This window comes from Sphaerodactylus townsendi, linkage group LG01, assembly GCF_021028975.2.
Source record: "Sphaerodactylus townsendi isolate TG3544 linkage group LG01, MPM_Stown_v2.3, whole genome shotgun sequence".
NCBI lineage: Eukaryota > Metazoa > Chordata > Lepidosauria > Squamata > Sphaerodactylidae > Sphaerodactylus > Sphaerodactylus townsendi.
Window position 1 is genome coordinate 117339834 of NC_059425.1, and position 27357 is coordinate 117367190.

General features: G+C 42.9%; 1 protein-coding gene across 1 annotated transcript in view; it reads right to left on the reverse strand.

Moving 5' to 3' along the window:
• The window catches only part of SLC35F1 (solute carrier family 35 member F1), a 253553-nt gene that overhangs the window by 27269 nt on the left and 198927 nt on the right, over positions 1 to 27357 (reverse strand). The window contains exons 3-5 of the mRNA XM_048492293.1: positions 19562 to 19689; positions 5385 to 5544; positions 3577 to 3733 (exon numbers count right to left, since the gene is read on the reverse strand). Coding sequence (XP_048348250.1) covers positions 3577 to 3733; positions 5385 to 5544; positions 19562 to 19689 — 445 coding nt within the window. The remainder of the gene's footprint in view (positions 1 to 3576; positions 3734 to 5384; positions 5545 to 19561; positions 19690 to 27357) is intronic.

The following is a 27357-nucleotide window of genomic DNA, read 5'->3' on the forward strand; positions in this document are numbered from 1 at the left end:
TCACAGGCAAATAGGAAAGCTTGTTAGGGGGATGTCTGCTGTTTGCCTAATCATAGTAGCTATTTTGCAGGGTTGTTTGCCTCCAAATATGGTGTCCAATAATCTTGTTCCCCTGCCCCCCATAGTAGATTTTCCAAGAAACAGGGAGGGGAAAGGAGGCAGTGGCAAAATGGATTGCAGGTTAGAAAGAGTAGTGCTGTTTGTCCAATTACAGGAACTGCTTCCTGGCTGGTTTTCTTTCAAATTCTTCTGTGCATAGGCAAAGAGTAGAAAAGCAGGCCACAGCTGGATCTAGACTGCACTACGGAGAGAAGCTTCTGCTAAGCTTGGCTTCAGATACTGCTGTGATACTCTGGAAGTTTGCTGCTGCCGCCTGCAGGTTTGTTGTTTGATGGAGGTTTGATGCAGGCATAAACAAGGGATTCCTAGCTGTTCCCCCAGAATGGGCTTAGAGATGGCACTTGGATTGGAGGAAGGGGAACCTCATCTCCAGCAAATGCAGTCAGATCTCCAGATAAGTGTTGGGCTGAAAGTCTCTTCCTCAGCAGATAATGTAGTGATTACTAATCTAGGTGGCAAAATAAATAAGTTCAGTGGCACATTAACAATGAACAAAACTGATTCCAGTATAAACTTTCCAGAGTCAGAGTTCACATCAGATGCATGAACTGTCTGGAAGTGATCCATTCTCCCTCATGTTCATCAGGCTATCTGAGTGTGGTCAAGAGGATAAGCTGTATCATGGTGAGGCTCTTGGCTGCTGATCAATTCCTGGTGCAGCTCTGGGATCTCCTGGGATTGCAGACATGAGAGAGAGGCCAGGGAAACCAACTGAGCCCACAAGGAAGCTATTCACCAAAAAAAATCTTCTCAAAAGGGCCATTGCCCATGCCTTCATTCATAGTTGCCACAGAGATTAGAGGGGATGGACTATGTGGGCTAAAGAACAGTTGTCCTCATGAGTAGGCAAACAGCTCTAACAAGGCTGGTGCACAACTGGGGTTTCCAGCTGAGGAGGACTCAGCGCTGCCTATCTTGATAGGGGTTCAGGAGTATCTAGTTGGGAAGGCCCAGCTGGGAATTGGACTGACACAGCATTGAAGGGACATGGCTGCCATGGAGGCAGCCTGAGGGAGGGATACAAGTGGGTAAGGGCAAAAACACGCCCAAGTAGGATGGGTTTACAGACCCCTTGAAATAACTTCACACTTCTCAAGGGATTGCCAGCCTACAAGGAACCACTGATATGGTTTTCAGATCCACACAGTGCAAGCTGGCTCAGGATTTAATTCTATCCTATTCTGAAATGAAAGTTATCCAAAACTAATTTTAAATATGAAAGAAAAAATTTAACACAGTCTACCCCAGAATAGTATCCTGCTCTGAATATTTCCCCTTATAAAAATGTTCAGGTTGCAAGACCTGAACAAAGCTGTTAAGGATAGGATGTTTTGGAGATCATTAATTCATAGAGGCTCTATAAATTGGAAGCAAGTTGACAGCATATAACACACAAATTGTCTGAACACGAATCTAGCATGTCAAAGAGAAGGTCTAGACAAGTCTTCTCCCTGATGCTGAAGCTTCCCAATGGACGGAGGTTTGCTAATATGAGGGAATAATCACACAGTTAAGTCTTACACCTGTGGCCGTAAGTAGTATGGCCCACAAATGACTACACCACATGCTTTCTCAGTACCAAGCAAGGGAAAAAATTCAGGCCCTTTTGTATATCTTACTTTGTGAAACGTATACTCTATTTTGTTTTCCACAGAAATGTATTTCTTCAAGTTGACAGAAAGAGCACAGCTTGATGTTGCCCCTGGGGCCTTTCAGGCATAGCACTGCTAACTTTGGGCCAACATGGGTTTGCCGAACACTGATTTAGAACATGACTGAAATCCATTAAACTAAAATATTAACACTGGCCAAGCAGAGACACAAAAAAGAGAAACATAGGTAATAAAAACAGAGCCACACTGTGCACAAAGGATGCCCAGCCTTAGAAAATCAAAGGAACGGTGCTGCAAACACATAGATAAAAAAGAATATTATCTTTGACAGTCTAAAACAATTCTGAAAATCACCAGCCAGTTTTCTATTACTCTAGAATTCTTTGAAGTCAATGTACGTAGCTTAGAAATTATATGTAATAAAATAGCCCAAAAAGAGTCAAGTATACAATTTGAGCCATTCTTCTACACCTCACAATAAGTAGGGTTGAGCAAATCTCCATAATTTCAACCTATTTAGGGGTCAATCATTCTCCACTCTAGAGGATCCAAGGTCTTCTGTCAAAGTCTGTGAAGTTTAATAGAGCAAAACAGCAGAAGCAGAGAGCCAATGGTTCACCGCTCACCTTCTCTTCTACCTGGTCTACCCAGTGTCCTCCCAGTATGTCTGGAGATTATGGATACATAATCCATAATCGGGGGTGGGACTGGGGATGCCAGATCAGGCCCTTAAAGAGCCCTCTATGTCAGGGGTCCCCAACAGGGTGTTTGTGAGTGCCATGGTGCCTGCTGACACCTTTCTCGGCACCACCAAGTGTTTTGAGAAAGTAAGCACTTCCAAGCTCAGACTGGCCACTGAAGATTTGACTGGCTGTGCATTTTTTTTTAAAAAAATGTCACTGTACCCACAATGCTGTGTCAGCATTGCAAAGGCTTTTGCAGGCTCAAGATGGTGGGGGGTGAGGGGAGCTGCTTTCTATGCTAGGCCTGAATTTTATAGGTCAGAATCATATAGCCCTGAGCATTCAGAAGCAAATGAGCCCTTGCAGAGCTACCTCTAACAGCCAGGATCAAACTTAGCTGGACTGCCATTAGGAAATTGCTGAAAATAGGATTCAGTCTAGAGAACAGTATAAGACAGCACACAGCTTGTTTGTAAAACAAAATCAGCTTTGGTCATCATCCCTCGACAGACTTCCCATTGCCAGGGTGATTTTTTACCCTTTGTTTATATGGACCAATTACATTCAGATGCCCAACATCTTCCCCCAAGCCAGAGGCCAAGCGAGGGGAAACTGCACTCAGGGCGTGCATGCCCTGCTGTGGCGTAACCTGCCCCTGCCACGCCCCTGCTCCGCCTGGGGCATCATACCCCCCTTATCCCGTGAGCTCTACACCACTGCCCCAAGGAAAGCAGGAATCAGCTATTAGAAGAACAGTGAAAGCAAACTCTTTCTGATGCCTTTTTTTTACTCCTTATAGCTCCGCAAAGCAGCATTTCATCAGGATCATGTTACACAAATGGGTGCAGAATGTATAGTTTGGCCTTCAGCATTTGTGGTACACTGATGACATTTCCAGTCATTCCTTGGCAACTGCAATTTTGAAACTTCTTTTCCAGTAACTGGTACTTTTTCTAGAATAGATCAGTTAAATAAGATTATGGCAGATGAAGGGACTGACATGTCTTGTAGTAGGGTTTGGGGGCAAATGGTCCTTTGCTCATTTCAGCGCAGAGAGATCACTAAGATCAGATTTCCAGTAAAGCTGTTAGAAGCAGAGGCCACAAGACTTATTTTGTTTCAATAGCATATATATCACAATGATGCCCATCCCTACTTACAGCTGAATTCCACTGAAGAAGGAGCCAAAGAGTCCAATCATGCCTAGAAACTCCACTCGACTCAGATTCCGTACAATGTACTCTTCACAAACATTGGAGATGCCATAGAGAGTTGCTCCGCCAAGCACGAGAAGATCCCCTATAAGCTTATTTTCTCCTTTAAGGAAAACAAACACACACACACACACACAAAGTGTTAAGCACATCATTATTTGTTTAGGATAATAAGACGCTTATACTATAGAATTTATGGTGCCTCCTCCGTGTGCTTCCCTCTGAGTTCAAGGTCACATGTGCCTGTTCACTGGACTAAACTTAATGGACAAAATTTATATCACAATGCTTTTTTGACTAAGACAGTTTACACATTTAATTGAAAGTCATCAAGTGATGAAATCTCAACTGATGCACGCACCAATGCAAACCAGATAAGCAGTTCAGCATGTGAAGTCGATTCTTGGAGTATGCGCTTCAGGTTTCAAGCAGATGAAGCATGCTGTCACTGAATGCTGTCCCAATTTTTTTTAAAAAAATCCTTGCTGTGAACAACTAGGTATCAGAGAGAAGACCTGGATTTCTCTGCTGCTAGTTTCCCTCTTCAAGAGATTGTCCATGCTTTCATTAAACATGCATAGAAAGGAATGTTGCCTGCTGGCTTCACCCCTGATGTCTACATGCTCAGATGAACATCTGAAGCCCTTGCACATAGGTTGTACCCCTGTGACTGGGATCATGTTCTTTGCAGCATTCAAATTATGTATTAGAGACATCACACACACATTAATATATGCTGCAGGTTGGACACAGGGCCTGTAGGCACAATCCCACTTCTGTGGCTATTCAGATCTAAAGAAGACAATTTTTGTCAATGGATAAACCCTGAATTAAGTTCTCCACATGCAGGTTGATCAGTTCCCCAATTGACACAATGATTTAGGACCAATTTTAAAATTAATTATTCCCTCCTCAGGCCAAAGAAAGGTGGAAGTCCTTGCAGCCATGAAAAAAACATTGATTTGGATCCAAGCACAGTTTTCCTGGGGCCTTAGTAAACACAGTGCAATCCTATCCATGCTTTTCTGGAAGTAAGTCCCAAATAACACACTTAAGTCCCAATTAATGGACTTACTTTTGAGAAAATATGTAAAGGAATGCCATTAGGGTTGCCAAGGAAAGGGAGATCCCCCACTCCAGGGCTCCTCCCTTCAGAGCTGACCAGCTGGCTGGCAGGGGTCTTATAGCAAAAGGTGGCCTAAGCTTGCCTTGTCAATAAAGTGATGATGTGACTTCTGGCCCACACTGGAAGCAACATCGTTATGTTGGTGGTGAAGCAGGGATGTCCTAGTATTTGAGGACAACCTCTATGGTACATACAGCTTTTGCCCAAATACCAGAGCATCACTGCATTATCTGGCAGCATGATGATACCACTTCTGGACTGGAAGTGATGTCACTGAATTGCTGATGATGCTGGCCTAGGGTTTTCTTTGCTCCCACTGGTTGCCAGGGGATATCTGCCAGGGGTACCTGGCAACTCTAATACATTCAATATTCAATCAACCTAAAAAAACAGCTGTTACAAAATCTGCTTTCCAAATCAGTTCTGCTCTAATGAAAAATAATTATTTTCTTTCATTAGAATGATTTTCAATGAAAAATAATTATTTAGTAATGCTTTGTGTATCTGGACAATGAAAAAGTAGTTTTCAAAATAATCTAACCTGAATTGGTAACAAAATTTTAGGGGGATTTTCTGAAGCTTCTGTAGTTGGAGAATGATCATAGGAAATACCCATATAAATACTCACCTGTTCCTAGCTGTCTTCCAACAAGGACATCTGCTCCTGCCATACAGCCCATTCCCAAAATGCAGACCACAATGCCAATGAAATGCACTGCCTTGTACCGCACCAGCAGGAAGAACCAAGAAAGTAATATCACGACTGGTATGACAAAACAATCTAGAAGCTGTAAGAAAAAAAGAAGAGAACCTCTGTTAAAAAAGAAACCACCAGGGTATCCAGAGCAATCACTGTTATGTGGCCTCAGATCTCACCGCACAGTCACATTATATTAGCTACATGGCATAGTCAAGAAGCCACATCAGAACAATGATTACTGCCACATCAGAATATTTCACATTAGAGAATTCATCTATTTTGTTACTGCATAGTTTTCTTGAAACTATGATATAGTATACATCTATGAGTTTCAAGCCTTATACCATGTAAGGAGTTTGGCTTGGCTACGAAAGGGCAAGGTACTAAATTTAAGTAAGTAAATAAATAACAGTTGGGCTGAGTTTTCTTCTCTAGTCAGGCTCTAAGCTGTCAGGGCTGTGTGAAACAATGCTAGTTTGGATGAAGGATGAAAAGAAGGAACTGCCATTATATGTATGGGAGCAATCTTTTGAAACAGAATACTAGCATAGGATGTGCCAAAGAACTGAGGGCTGAGCCAGTCCCTGCTAACATAGGGGATATATAGAGAATTATTAATAGAGGTGCTCTGGGCTGAAAGCAGCTTCTGCATTTAAAGTAAGAGACAATATTCTAAAAGGCATTCTTAGGCCTCCCTGGGGCAAAAATGGCCTCGAACTCCCTCACAGTGTAGTTCTTAGGATTTGAAAAAAAATAGAAGGCACTGAGGAAACAACAATGAGACCTTATGTTTATATAGTACATCTTATAAAAATCAGAATATAAAATACAGTAAAAAGCTCTCTTTTTTTTCTAGAATAGTCCATTATCTGGGAAATTATGTTTTCCATTAGGAAGGAAGACCCTTGCATTTTTTAAATGTCAAAGGAATCCTCAGCTTCATACCCAATACCGCAACAGCACAGAACATTAGTGTTGTGTGAAGAACACTTTATTATTGTATATAAACTTCAAAGAGAGAAAAGGAGACTGATTTCATGTAAGCTATTGTAAAAAAATTATAAAACTGCCTTTAAAAGTGGGTATGAAAAACAACACTCTACATCTGTCCATCGCACAGTTTTAAAAAATCAACATAAAATGTTCAGGTTTAGATTTAGTTTGTGCATGTCTCATTGCTGAATTAGAAGAACTGCAATCATGGAGTAGAAAACTCTTTGTCTAAAGTCAAAACTAATTCAATGTATGCAAAGACTACCTGAAAAATATTCTAACCTATCCTATCCTGAAGCATTAGTACCAGTGTACCCACACAATGTCTTGGCTAGTTTTGAGTCCCTAGAGTTCAGCCAGAGAATGGACAGCTATGTGGCATGGGAGAGCCAGGCAGGATAAGGGTTCCTGACCAAGTCTGTTGCTTGCTGGTGCTTGAAGCACTAGCAGAAGGACATGGGGGAGGAATGGGGGTGCATGCCAGCACCACATCACCGCACTGACATTATTTCCAGTGAAATCCAAAACTGATGTCATTAAATGCTCTATTATTTTATTTGTTTGTTTGTTTGTTTGTTCGTTCATTCATTCTTTAGATTTTTATACCTCCAGGGGGCTCCAGGCGGTGTACAACGTATAGACATAATACATTATTATTATTATTATTATTATTATTATTATTATTATTATTATTATTATTATTATTATTATTATTATTTGTAAGGAATCACTACAGTCCAGACCAATAGTAACCGTAACAGTTCATTTATTGGTAGGCAATCATGATCTTCTACAGACAATGCGAAATCTGACTAGACTCCCCCCCAGCCGCCGCTTTTACGGGCGAAACCTTTCCCGCGAAAACCCAAATCCAAAACAACCCAGCTTTCCCATCCCACTGTTCCCACCAAGGTAAAGATTCACACAGAACAGAAGCCAAAGACGGCAAGCACGCAGCTATGTTGAGACAGAGATAAAGACTGACCTGGGCACAACGCCCGGAAGAAGGAATGTAGACTCAAGGTTAACTTCGGGCTCGTCAAGAAACCAAAGCAACCTTACATTATAATTATAATTATAATTATAATTATTGTTGTTGTTGTTATTAGTATTAGTATTAGTAGTATTATTATTGATAGACTGCAGTACCCTGAAGGGCTCAGAGCAGTTTACAGCACACCAACAGACAACAGATAACGTTACAAAAAACAAGTTAAATAATTCAGTTACAGTAAAATACACTACAATAAAATTAGTAGCAACAGTAGAGCCCACCCACAATTTAGTGGCTGGTGTCTGATCCTACCCCCCGGAAGGGGATCAGAAAAACCAGAATTCAGGCAGATGACATACCGGGTGTTCTGCGGCCAGGCCCCACAAAGGCCCGGTGGAACAGCACAGTTTAGCAGGCCCTGTGGAACTCACCAAGGTCCCATAGGGCCCTAACAGCTGGAGAGAGAGCGGTGGCCTTCTCAAGCTAGGGCAGCAGCTGGGACACCTGGGCAACCTCTGTAGGGAGGAAGGAAGCCCTAACCCCTTCCCCAGAGGCTTGCACTCAGCGGCCTGCTGGCCCAAGTGCTTGGCTGGGGCTTCTCTCCTGCACGGAGGCTGCCCGGCTGGCTGGGGAAGAGACAAAGATTCAGCCTATGTGGAAAGGAAGGGAGCCCAAGCCACCAGCCCTGGTCTGGGGCTGGCTGGGGCTTCTTCTCTGTGTGGTCGCCCAGCTGGTTCTGTGGAAAGGAAGAAAGCACAAGCCACCAGCCCTGGTCTGGGGCTGGCTGGGGCTTCTCCTCTGTGCGAACCTCGCCCGGCTGGCTGAGGAAGAGACAAAGCTCTTCGCCTCTTCCCCAGCCAGCCGAACAGCCTCCGTGGAAAGGAAGGGAGCCCAAGCCACTAGCCTTTGTCTGGGGGCTGGCTGGGGCTTCCTCCCCACGCAGAGGCCGCCTGGCTGGCTTGGGGATGAGGCGAGGACTCCTGTGCTGCACAGGAGTCCTCGCCTCAGCCCCCAACCAGCCAGGCGACTTTTGTGGGGAGGGAGGAAGGCAGCGGTGGGATTATTGGTTTGGCAAACTAGCAGAAAATTTAGCTACCTACCGAACCGGCTGAATCCCACCTCTGAGTACATGCATTTATGAATTCCATGCTTCCTGAATGTGTATAATTCTCTATTAAACTGTGCCATTTTTAAATTAATAATCTAACTGGAGGGCACATGAGACATTATAACATAATTTCATCACTACAACCGTGCCCATATTGCTGGGCATTTGTAAAGTGATTGTTTTTAATATTTATGATCTTGGGGGGTTACCAGCACTTCCAGATTTCTCTCTCACTCACTCTATGTCTTTTGAGGAAAAAGTAAATATTTTGTAATACAAAACAAAAATAAAAAATAGAACCAATATCGTTATTCCAACAGATTAAGGATACAATTCATAACCATTAAAATTAATGGAAAATGTTCTATTAACTTCAATGGAATTTAAGATATACCCCTAGCCAGACAGAAGAAAAGGTTGGTTGGCTCTTTTCACTTTTCAATTAATTGTAGCAGAGCATGAGGACAGGCAAATTTATAGTAAGCATTTTCTACCATATGTCACCCTCTGTCCTGCCTAATATATCCATTCTCTACAACAGCCAAATGTAATGCCATTAAAATAAGGGGGATATGATTGTTTTACATGGTGCAACGGCCATTTTGTCTAGGCATTCAAAATCAGCTCATTTAAATGAATTGTATTGATAATGTATGTGAATAATGTTGTGTATAAATCTCATCAAAAAGTCTTATAGTTGCTTTGTATCATTAACAGAGCTCCTCTGCAGCTACTTAGTTCTGCTAAGTTGTCATATTAAAATCTGGCCAGAATCTGGTCCAGTTTCAGTTACCTTACATTTTCCATCTCAATTAAAAGACAAAAGCAGCATGGTACAGTGGTTAAAATGGTGGAGTAGATGTAGGAGACTCAGGTTCAAATCCTCACTCTGCCATGTAAGTTTGCTATGTATGTAGGGCTGCCAGGGGCCCTGGTTTGGCAAGAGACTTCCTGTGGGTACATCTTTTCTCTCATCGCCACTTGCTGGACAGGTCAGGAAGGAAGGAACAGATGAAGAGAATTGGTGGAACCAACAACATATTGATGTCACTTCCAGCATGATACTCTAGAATTAGTCTAGTAAATGCTAGACTGATGTGATGATGCCATGTTTGGGATAATGCATTGTTGGCAAGCCCCCACCCCATAAGTCTCCCCCAGCTTGCAACCCTAATGGGTAACCTCATCCCGGTCACACTCAGCCAGGGCTGGTGTAAACAATACCATGATATGGGCAGCTACTAGGTACCAGGGTTTCTGGCAGGGGTCTCGGCAGCAGAGCCCTTGAACCTCATGCTGCTAAAGAAGAATGTGTAGTGCATTCAGGGGCGTATAGCCCATGTGGACATGGGAAATCCCATGTCCCCAGGGGCACGCCATTTCGTCATGTGGAGAAGCGCTGGGCACTGGGCGGGTCCCCACACCCAACCTTTCCCACAGTGCGGCGACACAGCTAGCACCCAGCGGCTCTGCCCATACCGGGGTGCCGCTTGCTGGGTGAGCAGTTCATCACAGCTGCAGGTCGCCTCCTGCCGCGCAGCCAGCATGAGTCGCCCACCGCGAAGCCTCCCCGGCCTTCCTGCAGGACAGCTCCTGCCCTCCCCGGAGAATGCTCCTGCACCACTGCACGCCCGGTGCATTGTGTGCGCCCTGCCCACTAGGTGCTACGCCACTGCTTATAGATGCACAAACATTTTTACAAACAGAAAATGGATGAAAATGATCTGTGAGTTTATATCTTTTCCAAAACATATCCATTCCCCAAAATGTATAATACATTTGAGTTCATGTAGAGAAAAATCCTTTGAAAAGAGAAACTCTGGGATCAATAGTACAGTAGGGGAAAGGTTGCTGATCTTTACCAATATCAAAGAAAAAATGCTGGTCAGCAAACTCCCACTGGAATTTAAAAAGAAACTGATTCTCTTCCATTGATTTATTTCCCCTTTTCTTCCAAATTACACCCACTGTCACCACATTTGGGCACCTCATTAGTGCTACCCTCAGGCAAATTGTGTAAGAATCTTCCTGCTCACAGCGGCCACTTGTCAGTGACTGGCCTTAAGGTACAGTAGCAGCAATTGCAAGTAAGATTAAGATTTAGTCTGAGGAGGGATTTATTACCCATCACCTCACCTCTTCTAATTGGGAATTTCCCCTCAGGTCATGTCTAACTAACTGATCTGTGAAAGGCACACTCTCTACCCAATGCCAAGCTTCTGCTACAAACAGTGCTCAGAAAATCATCCTGAGCTCTAGATGGAAATTACCATTTTGTAAACCGTGGATATTTGAAACTGTTTGCTACACAATTTTATTGTTAAGCACACATGGATGATACTCTTAAATTGCAGAACATGAATTCTACAAAAAGAGACCCCTACAATGACACAGAAAGAGCTGCAGAAGAAAAGGACACCAAGGAATAATATTTATTTTCTCTTCCAAGTGGCAAAATATCCCTTTACTTTTACTACAAATTTACTGCAATAAACATATGCTCATCTATTTTTTTTAAAAAAAGCTGATTGCCAACATGCTTTACCAAACTGGGGAGAGGGGGAGGGACCAAATACCTAAAAGACAACACCAAAATAATGCCTAGATAAATTTTCTTAAGCTAACTTACGTTTCTCTTTTTTTCTGTTCACTGATTATGGTAGATGGAGCTCCTTTACTGAGTCCATAATAGTGAACACCCACCTAGATGGCACTGATTTCATGGACCAAAATATCTGCACAATCGACACCCCCCCCCCCCACCGATGGCAGAATTTATTTGCAAGTCACTGCTATCACAGGGAAGCAGCTCCTGTGTTACTGGTGGTTACTTGAGAAGTAATAATCTGACAGAACATCTAGGCCAGGGGTAGGGAACCTTTAACACTCAAAGAGCCATTTGGACCCGTTTTCCATGGGAAAAGAAAACACTTGGAGCCGCAAATAATTTTTGACATTTAAAATAAAGATAACACTGTATATATTGGGGTTTTTTTACCTTTTACTCCACTCATTCTGAGAAGCGCATGGATGCACCCACCCTGCTGCCTGCAGGGCGAGCAAGGATGGGGCCAGCGGCTTGGCCTTGCTGGCCTCTAGGAAAGCGCCTGCCCTGCTCCAATGGGGTGGGCGAGAGGGGAAGCCCGCGGCACTGCCCAGTCAGCCACGGGCAATTGGTGCGCCTGCCCTGCTGCCTGCAGGGCGGGCAAGGATGGGGCCAGCGACTCAGCTCGTGGAGCCGCAGTGCAAGGGCAGAAGAGCTGCATGCGGCTCTCGAGCCGCAGGTTCCCTACCCCTGATCTAGGCCTTCAAAAGTCAAGATGCATATTTAAATTTATAAATAATCATGTATAAAGATCAGGAAAATCAAATGTAGGCCGACTACAGATGTAGGCGCTTACTTCCTCTCCACCCCACCATGGCATCTGGTGCACACTTGAAGTGCTCTTGCTTTCTGCAGGGAAAGCCGAGAGCAAGAGCAGTAGGTGCACAGCAACTTCCTTGTATGTTGGTACTAGGAAGTTTGCCGCACACCACTTCTGCTCCTTGCATGCGGCAACTTCCTTGTACATTGGTACTAGGAAGTTTGCCACGCCCAGGTTCAGTTGCCAGTACACTACAGGGGCCTCCTGTGTAACTGGCCATAGAATGTCAGACCTGGTTAGAATGTGAGGGCAAAATGTTTTGATCCTTATTTTTCAAAAGGCTTATCTTGACAAAAATGAACTGACAGATTCGATAGTGGGATAGACTTAGAGAAAAAAACAAACACATGGCAATATTTTGTTCTTGCACGCACTTTAACTGAGCATATAAATACTTAATCAACTACTGACTCTGTCCAAAGATGATTCCACTGAAGATTCCACAATCTTACTTTGCAACAGCTGTCATCCAAAACTCAATTCAAAAAGTGAATCACTGCTTATTGCAAGCACCAATAGTAAAATGTGTCTTATAATGGCATTCAGTTCCATGGAAAAGAAAAACGAACTAGAAATGGTGATGTATAATGCATGACATTTTAAAGATAAAACCTCTAACAGAATACAGTGTGCATGATATAGAATGCTGGCTCCTTGTTAATGCAGTGCCAGGAAACTGAAAGCCCATAAAATATTTCATATGTATGAAGAAATACAACTGGCAGATCACTAAAAGAGAACCAGCAATTTTTAATGCCTTGGGATAGGGGAGAATTTTATGTGCTACTGAGAAGCGATGATTCAAAGCACATATCACACACATCTCTTTAAAAGTTCCTAAATTTTGTTTAGACCTACAAAGGGGTGCAGTGACAAGATTAATTTAGAAAATAACATTGTACAAAGACTTTCTGAAAGACAGCAGAGTCCTACTCCTTAACCAAAAGAAAGCTGACACGGAGAAGTGGGGGAGGGGGATGACATAAGTTTGCGTCCAATCTTCTATAGAGCCATATTCTGCATATTTCTCAAACTTAAAAGGGTTCATTACCATTTCATCCTCCCCCCTCCTAATATTTTCTAGGTAAATTGGTCTCTGCCTGCAATCTGAAACTGTACTACCCAGCCAAAGTTTATGACCTCAGTAAGAACCAGACTTAATTTACAAATATAGAATAAGGTGACCAGATGGTTACCTTTGTGATCCGGGACAAGGAAGCGAATGCGCGCGTGCACACGCACACGCGTGCGCAGCCACAGAAGCGCACGGGCTTCTGGGGCTTCCTGTTTGCTGCCCTGTGACAGTGGCAAATGGCAAGCCCCAGAAGGCCATGCGCTCCTGTGGCCGGGCGCACGGGAGGCTGCAGCACTGCCTTGCGCCCCAGAAGGCAGTGCAGCAGCCTCCCAAAAATCGGGACAATTTGTAGAACCCGCGGAACGCGGGACAAATTGTTTAAAGGTGTGACGGTCCCGCCAAAAGCGGGACGGCTGGTCAGCCTAATATAGAAGTAATTCAAACAATTGTACTATAAAAACTGTTAAATTCTTATGTTTGAATATGTTGCATAGATTTTAAAATACAATTGTGTATGCTAAGATAAATGTCGACCAGTGTTATCTAAATTCTTTACTTAGGTCCTCTGTCCTGACCTAAACCATTCTAAACAATTATTTAATGATTTATAGGAATTACACAGAATATCTGTTGTGTAATTCCCACAGAATCTGGGAATATATAACAGAATCATACAATGTATATCTATTGCCCACACTCTATCACTAGAAGACAAAAATTTAAAAAGCAAATCCTAATTAATTTTATAACATTTTTACCACAGTGCAGACAGTTCTGAAAAGATTTTAGGGAAAAATTGGTTTGGATAACATCCATTATCCTTTTAATGAGATCATGTGGTAATAGAGGGTATTAAAAACATATAAAATCAACATTAACTAGGCTATTTGTAAACAATGTTAATAAACTTATGGAATTCTGTGAATACAAAAAAAGCATATAGACAAAAAACCCATTTGTATTACAATTCCATATTTTGTTTCGAAGGCCAAATATCACAGTACTAGCTATATCTACTATTTTTCTGCAGAAACTGAGATTTAAATATATCAAATATATACAACGTAGAATGTTTTCAATTACTTTTCCATTGTAACCCATAAGTGAAAAACAGTGGAGGCAGGTTTATAAACTGTGAAAGTTAAAAAGCCGTGTCACATGTCACATTAAGGCAAATTTGGTTTGCCAGCAAGTGTATAGTCTACAAAGAGGTTCAGCCAATGGAAAGCTGGTCCATCTCCTGGAAACCATAAAAGCCATGGTGACTACAGTAACCTCTACAGCCAGAGGTAGTTGACCTTTGACTATCAGTTCAAAATCGGAAGCCTCTCTGTCCTGTTTGCTGGTTGGTCACTGTGTGGAAACGAGATGCTGGACTAGATTGACCTTTGGTCTGATCTGATAAGGATCCTTATCTGATAAGGATAAGATACATTTAATTGCTGAATTCCTACTGTAAAATGTGTGTCCCAAAATCTAATGTAAAAAATGGTCTTTAGACAAAAGAACAACATTCTGCATCCTTCCTCTAGGTCAGTGGTTCTCAACCTGGGGGTCGGGACCCCTTTGGGGGTTGAACAACCCTTTCCCAGGCGCTGCCTAAGACTCTGCATCAGTGTTCTCCATCTGTAAAATGGATAAATGTTAGGGTTGGGGGTCACCACAACATGAGGAATTGTATTAAAGGGTCTTGGCATTAGGAAGGTTGAGAACCATTGCTCTAGGTAAATTCCTCCAATCTCTAACACCAGAAAATGTGGCTTATCAAAGATATAATACTGTATTGCAGTACATATTCAAGGAGGCTTAGAGCCATTTAAAATTAGAAACAAAATAGCACATTGTATTCCACTCACAATTACTTTGATAATTAAAGCTCAGGCTTTTGCAGAAAGCTGCCTGATGTTTTTTTCTTGAAAGCACCCCAAGCTTAGTCTATTTACATATTAGGTTTTGCATCACAGAGCAGACACTTTATGTGAAAAAGGGTATATGCTGTAAAGCTGATTATCTGCTGAAATGCTTCTTATAGTGCTTGTCATTAACATATTGTAAACCAAATTTCTCATTTATAGAATATTCATTGCCCTCAGCTAAAATAGATATATATTAATTGTAAAGCACTTCCTCCCTTCATGTATCATACTAACCAGAGGATCTGACTACAGTGATCCATGCTGTGATCACATCCAAGTTAAATTATTGAAGGACACTCTACATTGGGCTATCTTTTAGAATTGTCTGGAAACTGCCTAGATTCAAAATGCTGGTTCATATCCTAAGGTCCTAAATAGCTCGGGGTTAGGGTATGTGAAGTACCATCCCCCCCCCCCCCCCCGCTCCCCAATACTGCCCAACAAAACATTTAATCATCTCAAAGCCCTTGCCTTGTGAGCCCCCACTTGCAGAGGTAAGGCAGATTGTGAGAAGAAATAGGTTTTCTTAGAGGTGCTACTTTACCTGTGGAATATCAAAGCCCATGATATTTGTCTGGATCTACTTTCCTCATTTTTTGGCAAAGGGATGGATTTGCCACTGCAGCCATCAGGGAAAATCCTGGTAGATGGCTACACTGCAGGGCCACCACATCCTAAGCCTTCCCTAGATCCTCAATTCCAATTCCCCAGTGCTGTGCTACTTCAGATTTACTCTTCCTCATTATGTATTTATTTAAAACATTTATTCGCTACTTTTCTTCCTTACAGAGCTGAAGGAAGCCTAAAGCTTAGATAAAACACATAAGCATACAAACCCAAACCCAAAATCGCAACTCAGTCCTGCTAATAAACTTAACCAAATACAGTTCTAAATAAGACCATCTTCAACTGCGGGGCATATCTACAGAAAACAGGCAAGCAGTAAAATTCCCCTTCCCCCAAACATCTGACACCCATCTTTTAGATCAGGGGTAGGGAACCTTTAACACTCAAAGAGCCATTTGGACCCGTTTTCCACGGGAAAAGAAAACACTTGGAGCAGCAAATAATTTTTGACATTTAAAATAAAGATAACACTATATATATTGGGGTTTTTTTACCTTTTACTGAGGTAAAGCGCATGGATGCACCCACCCTGCTGCCTGCAGGGCGAGTAAGGATGGGGCCAGCGGCTTGGCCTTGCTGGCCTCTAGGAAAGCGCCTGCCCTGCTCCAATGGGATGGGCGAGAGGGGAAGCCCGCGGCACTGCCCAGTCAGCCACGGGCAATTGGTGCGCCTGCCCTGCTGCCTGCAGGGCGGGCAAGGATGAAGCTGGCAGCTCGGCCTTGCCGTTTGCCGGGAAAGCGCCCACCCCACTCCAATGGGGCGGGCGAGAGGGGAAGCCTGCAGCGCGGCCCAGCCGTCTGCGGGCAATTGGTGCGCCTGCCCTGCTGCCTGCAGGGCAGGCAAGGATGAAGCCAGCGGCTCTTGAGCCGCAGGTTCCCTATCCCTGTTTTAGATTAATTGTACTGACTCGCTATGTGTAATCCTCCTTATGAAAAGTGGATTGTAAATAACCTAAAGAAGAAGAAGAAGAGTTTGGATTTATATCCCCCCTTTCTCTCCTGCAGGAGACTCAAAGGGGCTTACAATCTCCTTGCCCTTCCCCCCTCACAACAAACACCCTGCGAGGCAGGTGGGGCTGAGAGAGCTCCGAGAAGCTGTGACTAGCCCAAGGTCACCCAGCTGGCTTGTGTGGGAATGTACAGGCTAATCTGAATTCCCCAGATATGCCTCCACAGCTCAGGCAGCAGAGCGGGGAATCAAACCCGGTTCCTCTAGATTAGATACATGAGCTCTTAACCTCCTTCGCCACTGCTCCAACAGCATCACTAAGAGTTTCACTCTCCACTTTGCCGTTCAAGGGCAGTGATTTTAGAGCTGATTCTGACAGGACTGCCCCTTTCAGAAATGCTGGTTTGTTTGAGCCTCAAGACGCACAGCTGGGGCAGAGTCTTTTAGGTCAGCCTCTTTCATCCAAACTCTCCCCCTCCCCAGCCCAAGATCCCTTACTGGACTCTTCCACCTTCAAGGGAAGGTGCACATGGCATCCTTAGATGAGTCTGTGGGCTGAATGTGTGAATTGCCTCCCCTGGACAGTGGAGTCACAGCAGAATTTGTGATGCTGGATCCTAAACAAAGGCCCCTTTCAGAGCTCCCAAAGGATCTCAGAATGGAATCTGCCCTCTGTAAAGGATAGACACGGTAATCCTTAGCTTGCATTCACAAAGCTTACCTTCAGCCACACAATTCAGGCAGTAGCTATGGAAGCAACTTTATAAAATCTGCACAGCTAATCATATCACCAGTGGCCAGTAAGAAGCTCTGCTGGGCAAATGTCTACCCAGAGCCATCCAGTTTCTAAAACCACATGGCAGATGCCAGAAAAGGTGTCACCAGGCACTCTAGGACCCATGGACACCACACTGGTACGCCTTATACGTACTCACAATTTCATATTTTCTATCGGTAGCTTACTTTTTAGAAACAAATTTTAAATGACACTTAAACACGGTTGACTAGAGAGTGTTCTGATTAAGGAGGGAAGAATATTGTAACATAATCTAATCAATAATATAGCCTTCTTCTCTCTTTCTGCAACAGCCGCCTCTTCTATTGAGTTCAGCTAATTGTGCATGCTGAGCAAAAAGTCCTGCGCTTCTGCAACAGGAGTGCAGTAAGGATAACCATATTATACTGTCTGTCCCGGGTGGGAGTCAACAAGAAAATCAGAGACATGAGTGTCTAGACTGGGCAATGCTGATTACCAAGTCCCTTCACTGAAGCCCAGGGGCGGATCTGCCATGGGGACAAGGGGGGGTAACATATCCCCAGGCACATTCCATCCTGTCACGTGGGGGCACAAAATCACCTCCAAACTCCTTTTCCCCCATGCCGCCCCAGCTCATCCCAGTTGGGCAGGTGTGGGGAGGAGGGGATGGCACGATCTTGCGCCCCCGCCTCCCCCATGGTGCCCCGGATTTTCCCAGATGAGTTGTCCAAGCTGGGTAGGTGTGAGGAAGGAGGGGATGGCGTGATCTTGCACCACCCATGCCTTCCCTGCGCTGCCCCAGCTTGTCCCAGCTGGGTTGTCCGAGCTGGGTAAGCACAGTGGAGGAGGTGATGGCATGATCTTGTGCCCTCCCATGCCTCCCCTGCGCTGCCCTGGCTTGTCCGAGCTGGGTCGTCTGAGCTGGGTAGGCATGGGAGAGGAGGGGATGGCATGATCTTGTGCCCCCAATGCCTCCCCTGTGCTGCCCCGGTCATCCTAGCGTGGGTTATCCCAGCATGGGGGAGGAGGGGATGGAGAGATTTTGTGCTCTCCATGACTCCCTGGCTCCACTCAGCTGGGTTGTCTGAGCTGGGGGGGGGCATGGGGGAAGAGGGGATGGCACGATTTTGCACTCCTCTGTGCTGCTCTGGCTCATCCCAACTGGGTTGTCCAAGTTGGGTCGGCGGGGGGAGGAGGAGATAGCTGCCTGGTGACTTCCTGTGTGTTGGGCAGCCACAGGCTGGCTTCTGCCCAGGAGGAAGGAGCCAGCTTGAAGCCATGGCTCAGCGGCGGGTGGGTCAGGCACTGAGTGAAGCCTCCTGAGTCACCCACCAGTGCCAGCCTCCCCCCACCCCACTTATCTCACCGCTGAGGTAATTGGTAGGTGGTGAGGGTCATCCAGGGCAGTTGTTGTCTCGGGCACCATTTCCCCCAGAAACACCTCTGTTGAAGCCTTTTCTGATCAGCAAAGGGAGGTCTCTCAGTTTTTACTTACAATAGAACTGTCCAAGGCAATATGTTGTTTAGCCTGGTCAGTCATTGCCTGACTAGCACAGCTGCCATAAGTCATCAGGCAGATGCTAGTACGGTTATGAATGGCTAGCTAGAACAATATGAAGAGAATATGACAGTACTCTGTGTTTCTGCAGAAACCTTATTTCTGCTTTACTTTCTTACACTCTTCTTGGCAGAAAGCTGGATGCATCCATTAGCATTTCAGTAACATGGAGCATATGACTTATGGTTAAATCACCTCTCAAGTGTTGGCAAGAAGGGTTCTCAGATGCCCACAAATGGCAGGAGATCTCTCAGGTATTTCTGCCACTGCCTGCCAATATTCAGCAGTTTGGCAGATGGAAGAAGAAGAGGAGGAGCAATGTGTACCCATTCATGATGATGTCACCTCCAGAACAATGTGGAAATGCCAGCATCACATCAGGGGTTGTGTATAACCCTTCCCAAAACTTTATAGAAACCACAGAGTTTTGGGGCAAGTGTTAGAGTGCCTCCCTAGTGCAATGCCAGAATTCCTGCATCACGCTGGAAATGGCATAATCAGCCACTGGCACAGATTTCCACTTCCTGTACCTTCCTCCCAATATCTCCCACTGGTTGCCAGGAGGGAACTGGCAATCCTAAGAGGCAGGTACCTACCCCCACCCCTCCCACTTCAAAACCACGCATTTAGGTCAAAATGATAAACAAAATGCCATAGGTAAGATATGCTAAACATTGGGGGGAGGAAGAGAAAGAAACTCTTACCTGTACACTAGTAAGAGTGGTATATTGATAAGCTTTAACTACCAGGTAATTTGCTTCTATATCTATTATTCCAAGGATCATGTACTTCCACCATCTTCGTTTCAAGATTGCCAATAAGTTTTCTTCTCCTGCATTGCCAAGGGTGGGGAAGAAATGAAAAGGAGAACACATTTTTTAAAATTACAATTCTGTTAATAATTCATTGCACTAAACAGCAAAGTACCTCTGATTATCCCAAACAAGAAAACTACCTTCAGGAGCAGCAAGGAAATATACAATAAATCAACCACATAACCAGTAAATTAACTATTGACCAGTAAATACCACTGAGGCCAAGCTTTTTAAAAAGTGATTTGATTTCTACTTTACTCTACAGCCAACCCCTTCCCACTGCTCCTAAATTTTCATAACGGCCGTACTAGACCCATGCATACTGGAATACTGAGAGATCAGGAAGAGGCTCAAGTAATTAAATAGAATTAAGCAAGTTGGCAGTCTGATATCCACTCTGCTTTGGCAAACACAGAGACCCAAAGATCCCAGATGAATAGGCACAATGACAATAGTCATGATGCCTTTTCCAACTTCCCCTATCCTGTCTCTGCCTTTTCCTTGCCCCATATTGCAAGAGTGGGTCCCTACTAGCATTGCCATCTGCTGATGGAGGCAGGAAATCTCCCATCCCCAGTGTTCCGTGCCCACTGACACTCCAGTGGTCAGTGGTAGAAAAAAAATACTATCGCTGACTGTGGCATCACTTCAAGGAAAACCGGGAAGTGCCATCATACTGACAGCCACTCTCCATGCGCCTGCCCCAGCTGGTTTCCCACTGGTTGCTAGGCTGAGCCTAGTTTCCCCTTATGTGATCTAAGTCATATATATATTATATGACTTAGGACTTAGGAAAACAGTTGCACAACAAAGGCCACTGATTAAATCTAGGGCTTCCTCTCAAATAGAACAACAAATGTACATGGCCTTCAGAGTCAACATAAAGAACTAGTGAACAGACTTTAGTGGCCTAGTGGCCTACTGTTGTGTGTGTTCCCTTAGCTGCAGTCAATTGACTCAATTGAAGCATATTGGACTTGCGTAGAGGAAGACTATAAGAACACAATCAGGAGTTGATTTTTCTTTTTGCATAATTGATAGGTCAGCATCCAAGAATCGATTTCATGCAGAGCAAGAGTTGTTCTTCAATGCCCTTGAAGACAACTCCGGTCAATCACACAATCTTCAATTTCTACTTTGTGAAAACAGTTGCACAACAAAGGCCACTGATTAAATCTAGGGCTTCCCAGGGGTTAAGTGATCTTAGCACTGGGTCAAAGATTAGAAAGCTTTGAAAGAAAACAAAGGTGTAGCCATTGGGCAGCCAAGTCCCATCCTTGTTCTTCTGATCTATCTTTCTGACAAGAATTTATTATGGTTGTACCATGAGCAATTTGCTACTGCTGCAAATGAACATACTTTAACTGGAAAGAGGATATTCTAAATATAACAAATGCCAAGCTAGGCTGCAATCCTAAACACTTCCTTGGGAGCAGTGCCATGGGAACAAAATGGTACTTCTGCTTATGAGTGATCCCTTGACCATTTACTAGGAAATATGAACTGAATCCAACCTTTACAACAGCCATTTAAGACAAGTCAATATTATTACTATAGTATAGATGGGGGTAGGCATATCATAAGGGGAACTATCTGGAGATACCCGATTGGATTGCACTGGAGAGAGATAAACTGTGGACTTCCCAATTAACAGCTCAGTTTCCAGCTGCTATACTATACCACTTTTCTTGACAATAAGGAATTGGTATTACTTATTCCAAATTTATATTAAACACGCAACAAGGATGGGGACCCAAATGAGGAAAGTCATTATTATGTACATTTCACCACACCTGCAAATAAAAACAATAATTGTATTTATGATTACACCATGTGCCCACGTCATAGTAAGCCAAAAATACACCACCAGGGGTGTAATTCTGTTGGACTCTTTGAAATTACCACCATTGAGAAATGACATTGGTAATAATTCTGAAGTGTCAATGTGCTATTTTGGGGGTGTCAGATATAGGACCAAAGCTGCATGTTTTTGTATATGAGGCCACTGACTTCTCTGAAGCCGGAGCGAGAGCCAATGTATAAATTATGTCCAATTTGGGGCTGCCATGGAGACTTGCAGCACCAGATTTCCCAAGGGAACTCAGTTCTGATCCCCTGCAGGAGTCTGATTGGATTGGGACCAGGATATAGGAGGAGAGTCTTCAGCCTTCCTTTTGTGCTATTTTCTTGGGGCCACACTGTTTCAGGAGATATTATTTGTTCCATGCAAGTATTGTGCACATGCAGCCCCCATGAAGAAAATACCATCCCAAGAAACTGAATTCAACTCTGAAAAATGGCATGAAGTCAGCCTGAAGTACCTCCAACTCTCTGCATGATGGTTCCAATGCAAATCAGCTTTCTGCAGCATGTTGGAATTGAGATCCTATGGGAAAATTGTGGCTGTTGATTGACTGGAAGTTCTTAACGGAGGCCTATCTGCACATGTGCTGTTGGCGTTTTTAAGCGTTTTTGCAAATATCACCCCCCTCCCCCATGCAGATTGGACTTTGCCATTTTTAAACCATTGTGTGAAAAAAAAGGGTGGGGTGATGGTAGTAATGTCTTCCAAAGGAAAGAAAACTTGTCAGTTTAAAGTAGTAGCAGATGAATTGCAGTGGGGAGTGACAGTAACCAACTAGCAAATGCAGCTTATGATCTCGCTGCAGGGAAAACTAGCCAAAAGATATAAGAGAGGAAAAGGTATGGGTGTCCGATGAATTACCCGAGATTATTGCCTGAAAATTTCAGTTATTTGGGACAGCTGGAGGGCAATTCACACTGCTGAGAAATGTTGGAGGTAACCAAAGCACATTCTATTGCTGAAAAACACACCTTGCCTGATCATTTTAAACCATAATAGGCTATCCTTCCCAACTCTGTAAAAAGACTTTCGGCTCCACTTCATGTGAATATTATATTATTGCTTTTTTATTAAGAACTTGAGTAAATATGGTGGAAAGTCTAAAATGAAAATGGCCATATTTCTCTACACTGAAGTGGTCTTTCCCACATTGGTTTGCCTAAATCAAATGTCTAATTCAAATGCCATTTGTTCATTATCTAATATAACCTTTCCCCTTCATTAGCCAATAAGATAGGACATGATTTCAATTAGCAGTGTAACAGCTGCAACCTATCTGTTTACTCTTCTGCTAACTAAATTGAGACAATTAAAGAGTTTAAAACAGATACTGTTTACTTCCAGAAACATGTAAAGAAACAGCTTGAGTCCCATCAGTGATTCCATTAAGTACTTTGCCCAAACAGCATTCAATGGGTAATTTAAGAATAGGAATTGGAATAAGCTAATGTGTTTTGTTATATCATCAGATGGTTCCATTAACCTTTATGCTCTGAATGATCATAAACATACTCTTCCATTGCGGTGTGATGTATATTGGAAACATTCAATATGCTTGGATATTTTACATCGATTTGAAAACACAAAGAAAAAACTTGTTCTTGGGTTTACTTCCTTGGTGAATGTTAAGGGATGCATGTTTGAAACAGCACTTGGAAATTTAATGGTAAGGGGCCTAATCTACAGTAAATTTGTTCTTAGTGGATTAAAAGTGTATCTCCAATAGTCATGGTGCCAAAGTTACCAGACATACCCCTGCAATATCACTGAAATATGCTGAATGAATAAGCATGCTTTACAGGATCAAAGGGTTTATAATTCTTATTATAATGGTTTTATATGTTTTATTGTTATTTAATGTTGTTCACTGCCCTGAGCCCCTTGGGGGAGGGCGGCATATAAACAAACAAACAAACAAACAAACAAACAAACAAACAAACAAACAAATGTGGAAAATTATTTCATTTTTATAGCATCTGAAGAAGCTGACTCTCCAAAGCTCATGCTGGAACAAATGTTGTTAGTCTTTAAGGAGAAATTGCATCTCTGTTTTATTTTGCTACAGCAGACTAACAAAGCAATTCCTCTGTAATTTCCACAGAGCTAGAATCCTTGGTAGGAAAAACACCAATCCTGAGGACAAATTAATGCTTTCATGGGCTAAACAGTATATGCTGACAGAAATTAGTGAATGACACTCCACTGAAACCAAGGCATTTTGAGTGGTTCTGGTGCAGTAGCTATGTTGTTCCATTGTTATGCTATAAAATCTATGAATACTGTAAAAAAGAAATAATATTTAAAACCTTTTTTTTGCTATACAATGGGTGATGACTTAAAACAGCATTTTTCAAATCAGACCGCTTACAGCACTATCAACCATAACTATGCGACCATGAAAGTCAGTCCAGAGAAGGGAGAGACCTTGACTCAGTGGCATAGCATCTCATTAGCATGCAGAAAAGTCCCATGTTCAATCCCAAGCATCTCTAGTTGAAACGATCAGGGAAAGGATGATGTGAAAAAACCTATGCCTGAGAACTCAGAGAGCTGCTGCAAAAAGTATACATATATACACACAATTATTATATATACAAGTATATATATTAAAAACTTATACAGTTATCCCTCCCACATCGTTTGGGTTGGAAACAAGGTTAGAAGCGATATCTAAAAATATGTAGATATTATACAATAGTTTTAAATCACAAATTTATCCTAATTTATCATCAACAGATGTGTTCAAATTTTGTACCTGGTTTGCAGGGGCAGTAAATAATGGCCAATTGCCACTCAGAGAAACAAAAACCTGTCAAAAGTGGAGACAGAGAGGGAAGGAAAAGAGGGGGAGGGGGAGTCCTGAGGAGACAGTAGTGAATTTGATGGGCCAATGGCCTGAGTCAGTAAAAGGCAGCTTCTTGTATTACTGAATATTTGATAAATTGCTGAACCATAACGATTAACATACTGCTATTTCAGCTTTACAAGACTGTTGAGATGTTAATGCAGCAATGCAAAGCAGATATTCAAATGTATTATTTGAAGTTACTGGTAGAGGAAGATTTTAAAGGTCAGAAATCCTGGGAACCAGGAAATGCAATGAGCCTTCTCACATAACTAGGAGGTACCCACAAATAATAGGAAGTCAAAATATGTCTTTTTTTTAAGCTCAAGGACCATTCCTTGTGACACTCCCATCCTGAAGAAATGTTTTGCTGCCTGACAATGGTACAAGTGAGTTGTGTTTCCTCATCATATGGAAAGACGCATGCTGAATTGTGCATTTTCAATCCACTTTCAGTGCATTGCGTAACTGGATTTTACTGTGTAAAACAGTCAAATCCACTTGCAAATTATTGCTAGAGTATACTGGGAGTGGTCTGAATGTGCATTAGTCAGCACACGTGAAAGCACCCACTGACAAGGCATAGGATGAGATGTAGAATGCATTTATTGCATACATTAGTGGTACAGTTTGACATGATCATACAGGATGCAAAAATGAGTTTGAGAAGCAGCTACTGGTACATCTGCCTCCCAGCTCTACTGTTCTTTGATTGTTCTTTGTTCTTTGATCTGGCAGAGCAGATTTTTGTGGAAAACAAGAGTGGTAAATTCTTAAGATTAGGACAGTTGGGCTGAGGGTTGTCATATGTAAACAGAAGTAGAAGAAAATATGAATATTTGGATGTACTAGTGGCCTGGCAGGGAGTTGATATGATGTCCTCGGTATGGGTAAAAAGTGGGATATAATATTGAATATTTAAATATTTAAATAAAAAAATAAGAGTGAGGGCAAAACTGCAAACATTTAAGAGGTTGCAAGTACAACCTCCATCATGGTTCAGAATTTCCATGGTACATGACATCTTTACATGGAAAATCTCTAGAAAATGTTCAGGGATTAGACTACCTCAGAACTCGCAGTTTACTTGCAGTTTGGAGTAAGATTCAGTTTAGTGTGCCTGCCACAGTAAACAAATGAATATCTCTGGTCTCATCTCAAAAGTGCTTAACACAGTAATGGATTATTACCATAGAGTGAAAGCAGCTTAGAACCAGATGCTCTACACAGAAGACTTTTGTCTGATGTTCAGGTAGTGTGTACAAATAACTGTTGTCAATCACAGCTCCCCGACTTTAGTGTTTGACAGACTTAGCCTAATTAAGTTGTTTGGAATATAGACAAGGACAGTTAGGCATTTGAAAACATGGGCTAACAACTGCAGTAATAGCTGTTTTGAAACGGAGTATATGAAAATCAGACTATCGCCAGCCAAAACCTATTCTTAAAAAAAAAAAACTATGGATGTCCAGTGTAAATTATTAACAGGTTTGCCCATAAAATACCTGTATTTGTGAAGAGGCAGCTGAAGATCCATTCATCATGGAAAAGACTTTCTGAAAAGACTGAATTCCCCTGACAGCTTTGCTTCAGCTGTGTTTTTATCACCGCTACATTTCCCAAGAATAAATCATCCTGTTCCAATGGTGTTCAATCAAACCAAGCTGAGGCAAGATAGTATTAAAAATGAATCGACCGTTGCAACATCTACCTGCCTTAACTGCATGTATGGAGCCAAAAGTATGATGTGAAAAGAAATCTGCTATGCCTTTATCTTTGTATTTCTTCTGTTTTGTCTCATCTTTCTTTAAACGATGGGATGACACCCCATCTCCAGATTTCAAAAGTAAAAGATTACATTTCATACCCTACAGGTTTATTTTGTGTTTTCCCCTCTATACTTTTGTTTTTATAACTGAGGCTTTTGGGACTGCTTAGTCTTCTAGTCCTCAATGAGGAGAATGCTTGGACTCAGGGTGCCACTTCGCATCGAAGGAACAACACATTAGGTTTGATGAAACCAACTAGGAAATAGGTTTATTTCAGTTTTATGTGCGACTTGGGTTGTGTCTTTGTTTTTCTGCTCTCCAGACCTCTCAGTATCATAGGGGCTTTCCGCACAGCAGAGGCGACCTAGGTTCGACTCGTGTTTGCGGAAATCGTTACCTGAGCTCGACTCTTCTGTTACTCCGTGTCTTTCACTCCTCATTCCCGATTGGCTGCCGTTCTATGGCGGGAAACGTCTGTGCGCATCCCTTTTTTTCATTTTGCCACGTAGGAGCTACGTTGTGACAACATCACAAAGCGCTGATTTCCCGCCTGTCACAAACTGGTGGGAATCTTCATTTTCGTGAGCCTTCTCTGTCGGAAGGACAGCAAGGGAAGCGGTAGGCCCGTTAGATGACAAAGGAACAAAGGGTGTGCTAAAAGATGACAGGGAGATTGCAGAAAAGCTGAATGAATTCTTTGCATCTGTCTTCACCCAAGAGGAGGTGAGGAAAATTCCTGCACCTGAACCAAGCTTCTTAGGAGGCGAATCCGAGGAACTAACAAAGATAGTGGTAGACAAGGAAGAAGTTCTGGCAGCCATTGATAAACTAAATGTTACCAAATCCCCTGGCCCAGATTGCATTCACCCAAGAGTTCTTAAAGAGCTCAAGCATGAAATTGCTGATCTTCTCACTTTAATATGCAACTTATCCTTAAAATCAGGCTCCATCCCTGAAGACTGGAAGATGGCCAATGTCACACCAATCTTTAAGAAAGGATCTAGGGGGGGGACCCGGAAATTACAGGCCAGCCGGGTTTGACATCTGCCCTGTAAAACAGTAACCTGTCATTAAAGATAAAATTATAAAACATGTAGAAAAGCAAGACTCAAGGAGAAAGAGTCAGCATGGCTTTGCAGAGGCAAATCCTGATCTTACAAACTTACTAGAGTTCTTTGAGAGGGATGTAAACAGGTATGTGGATAAG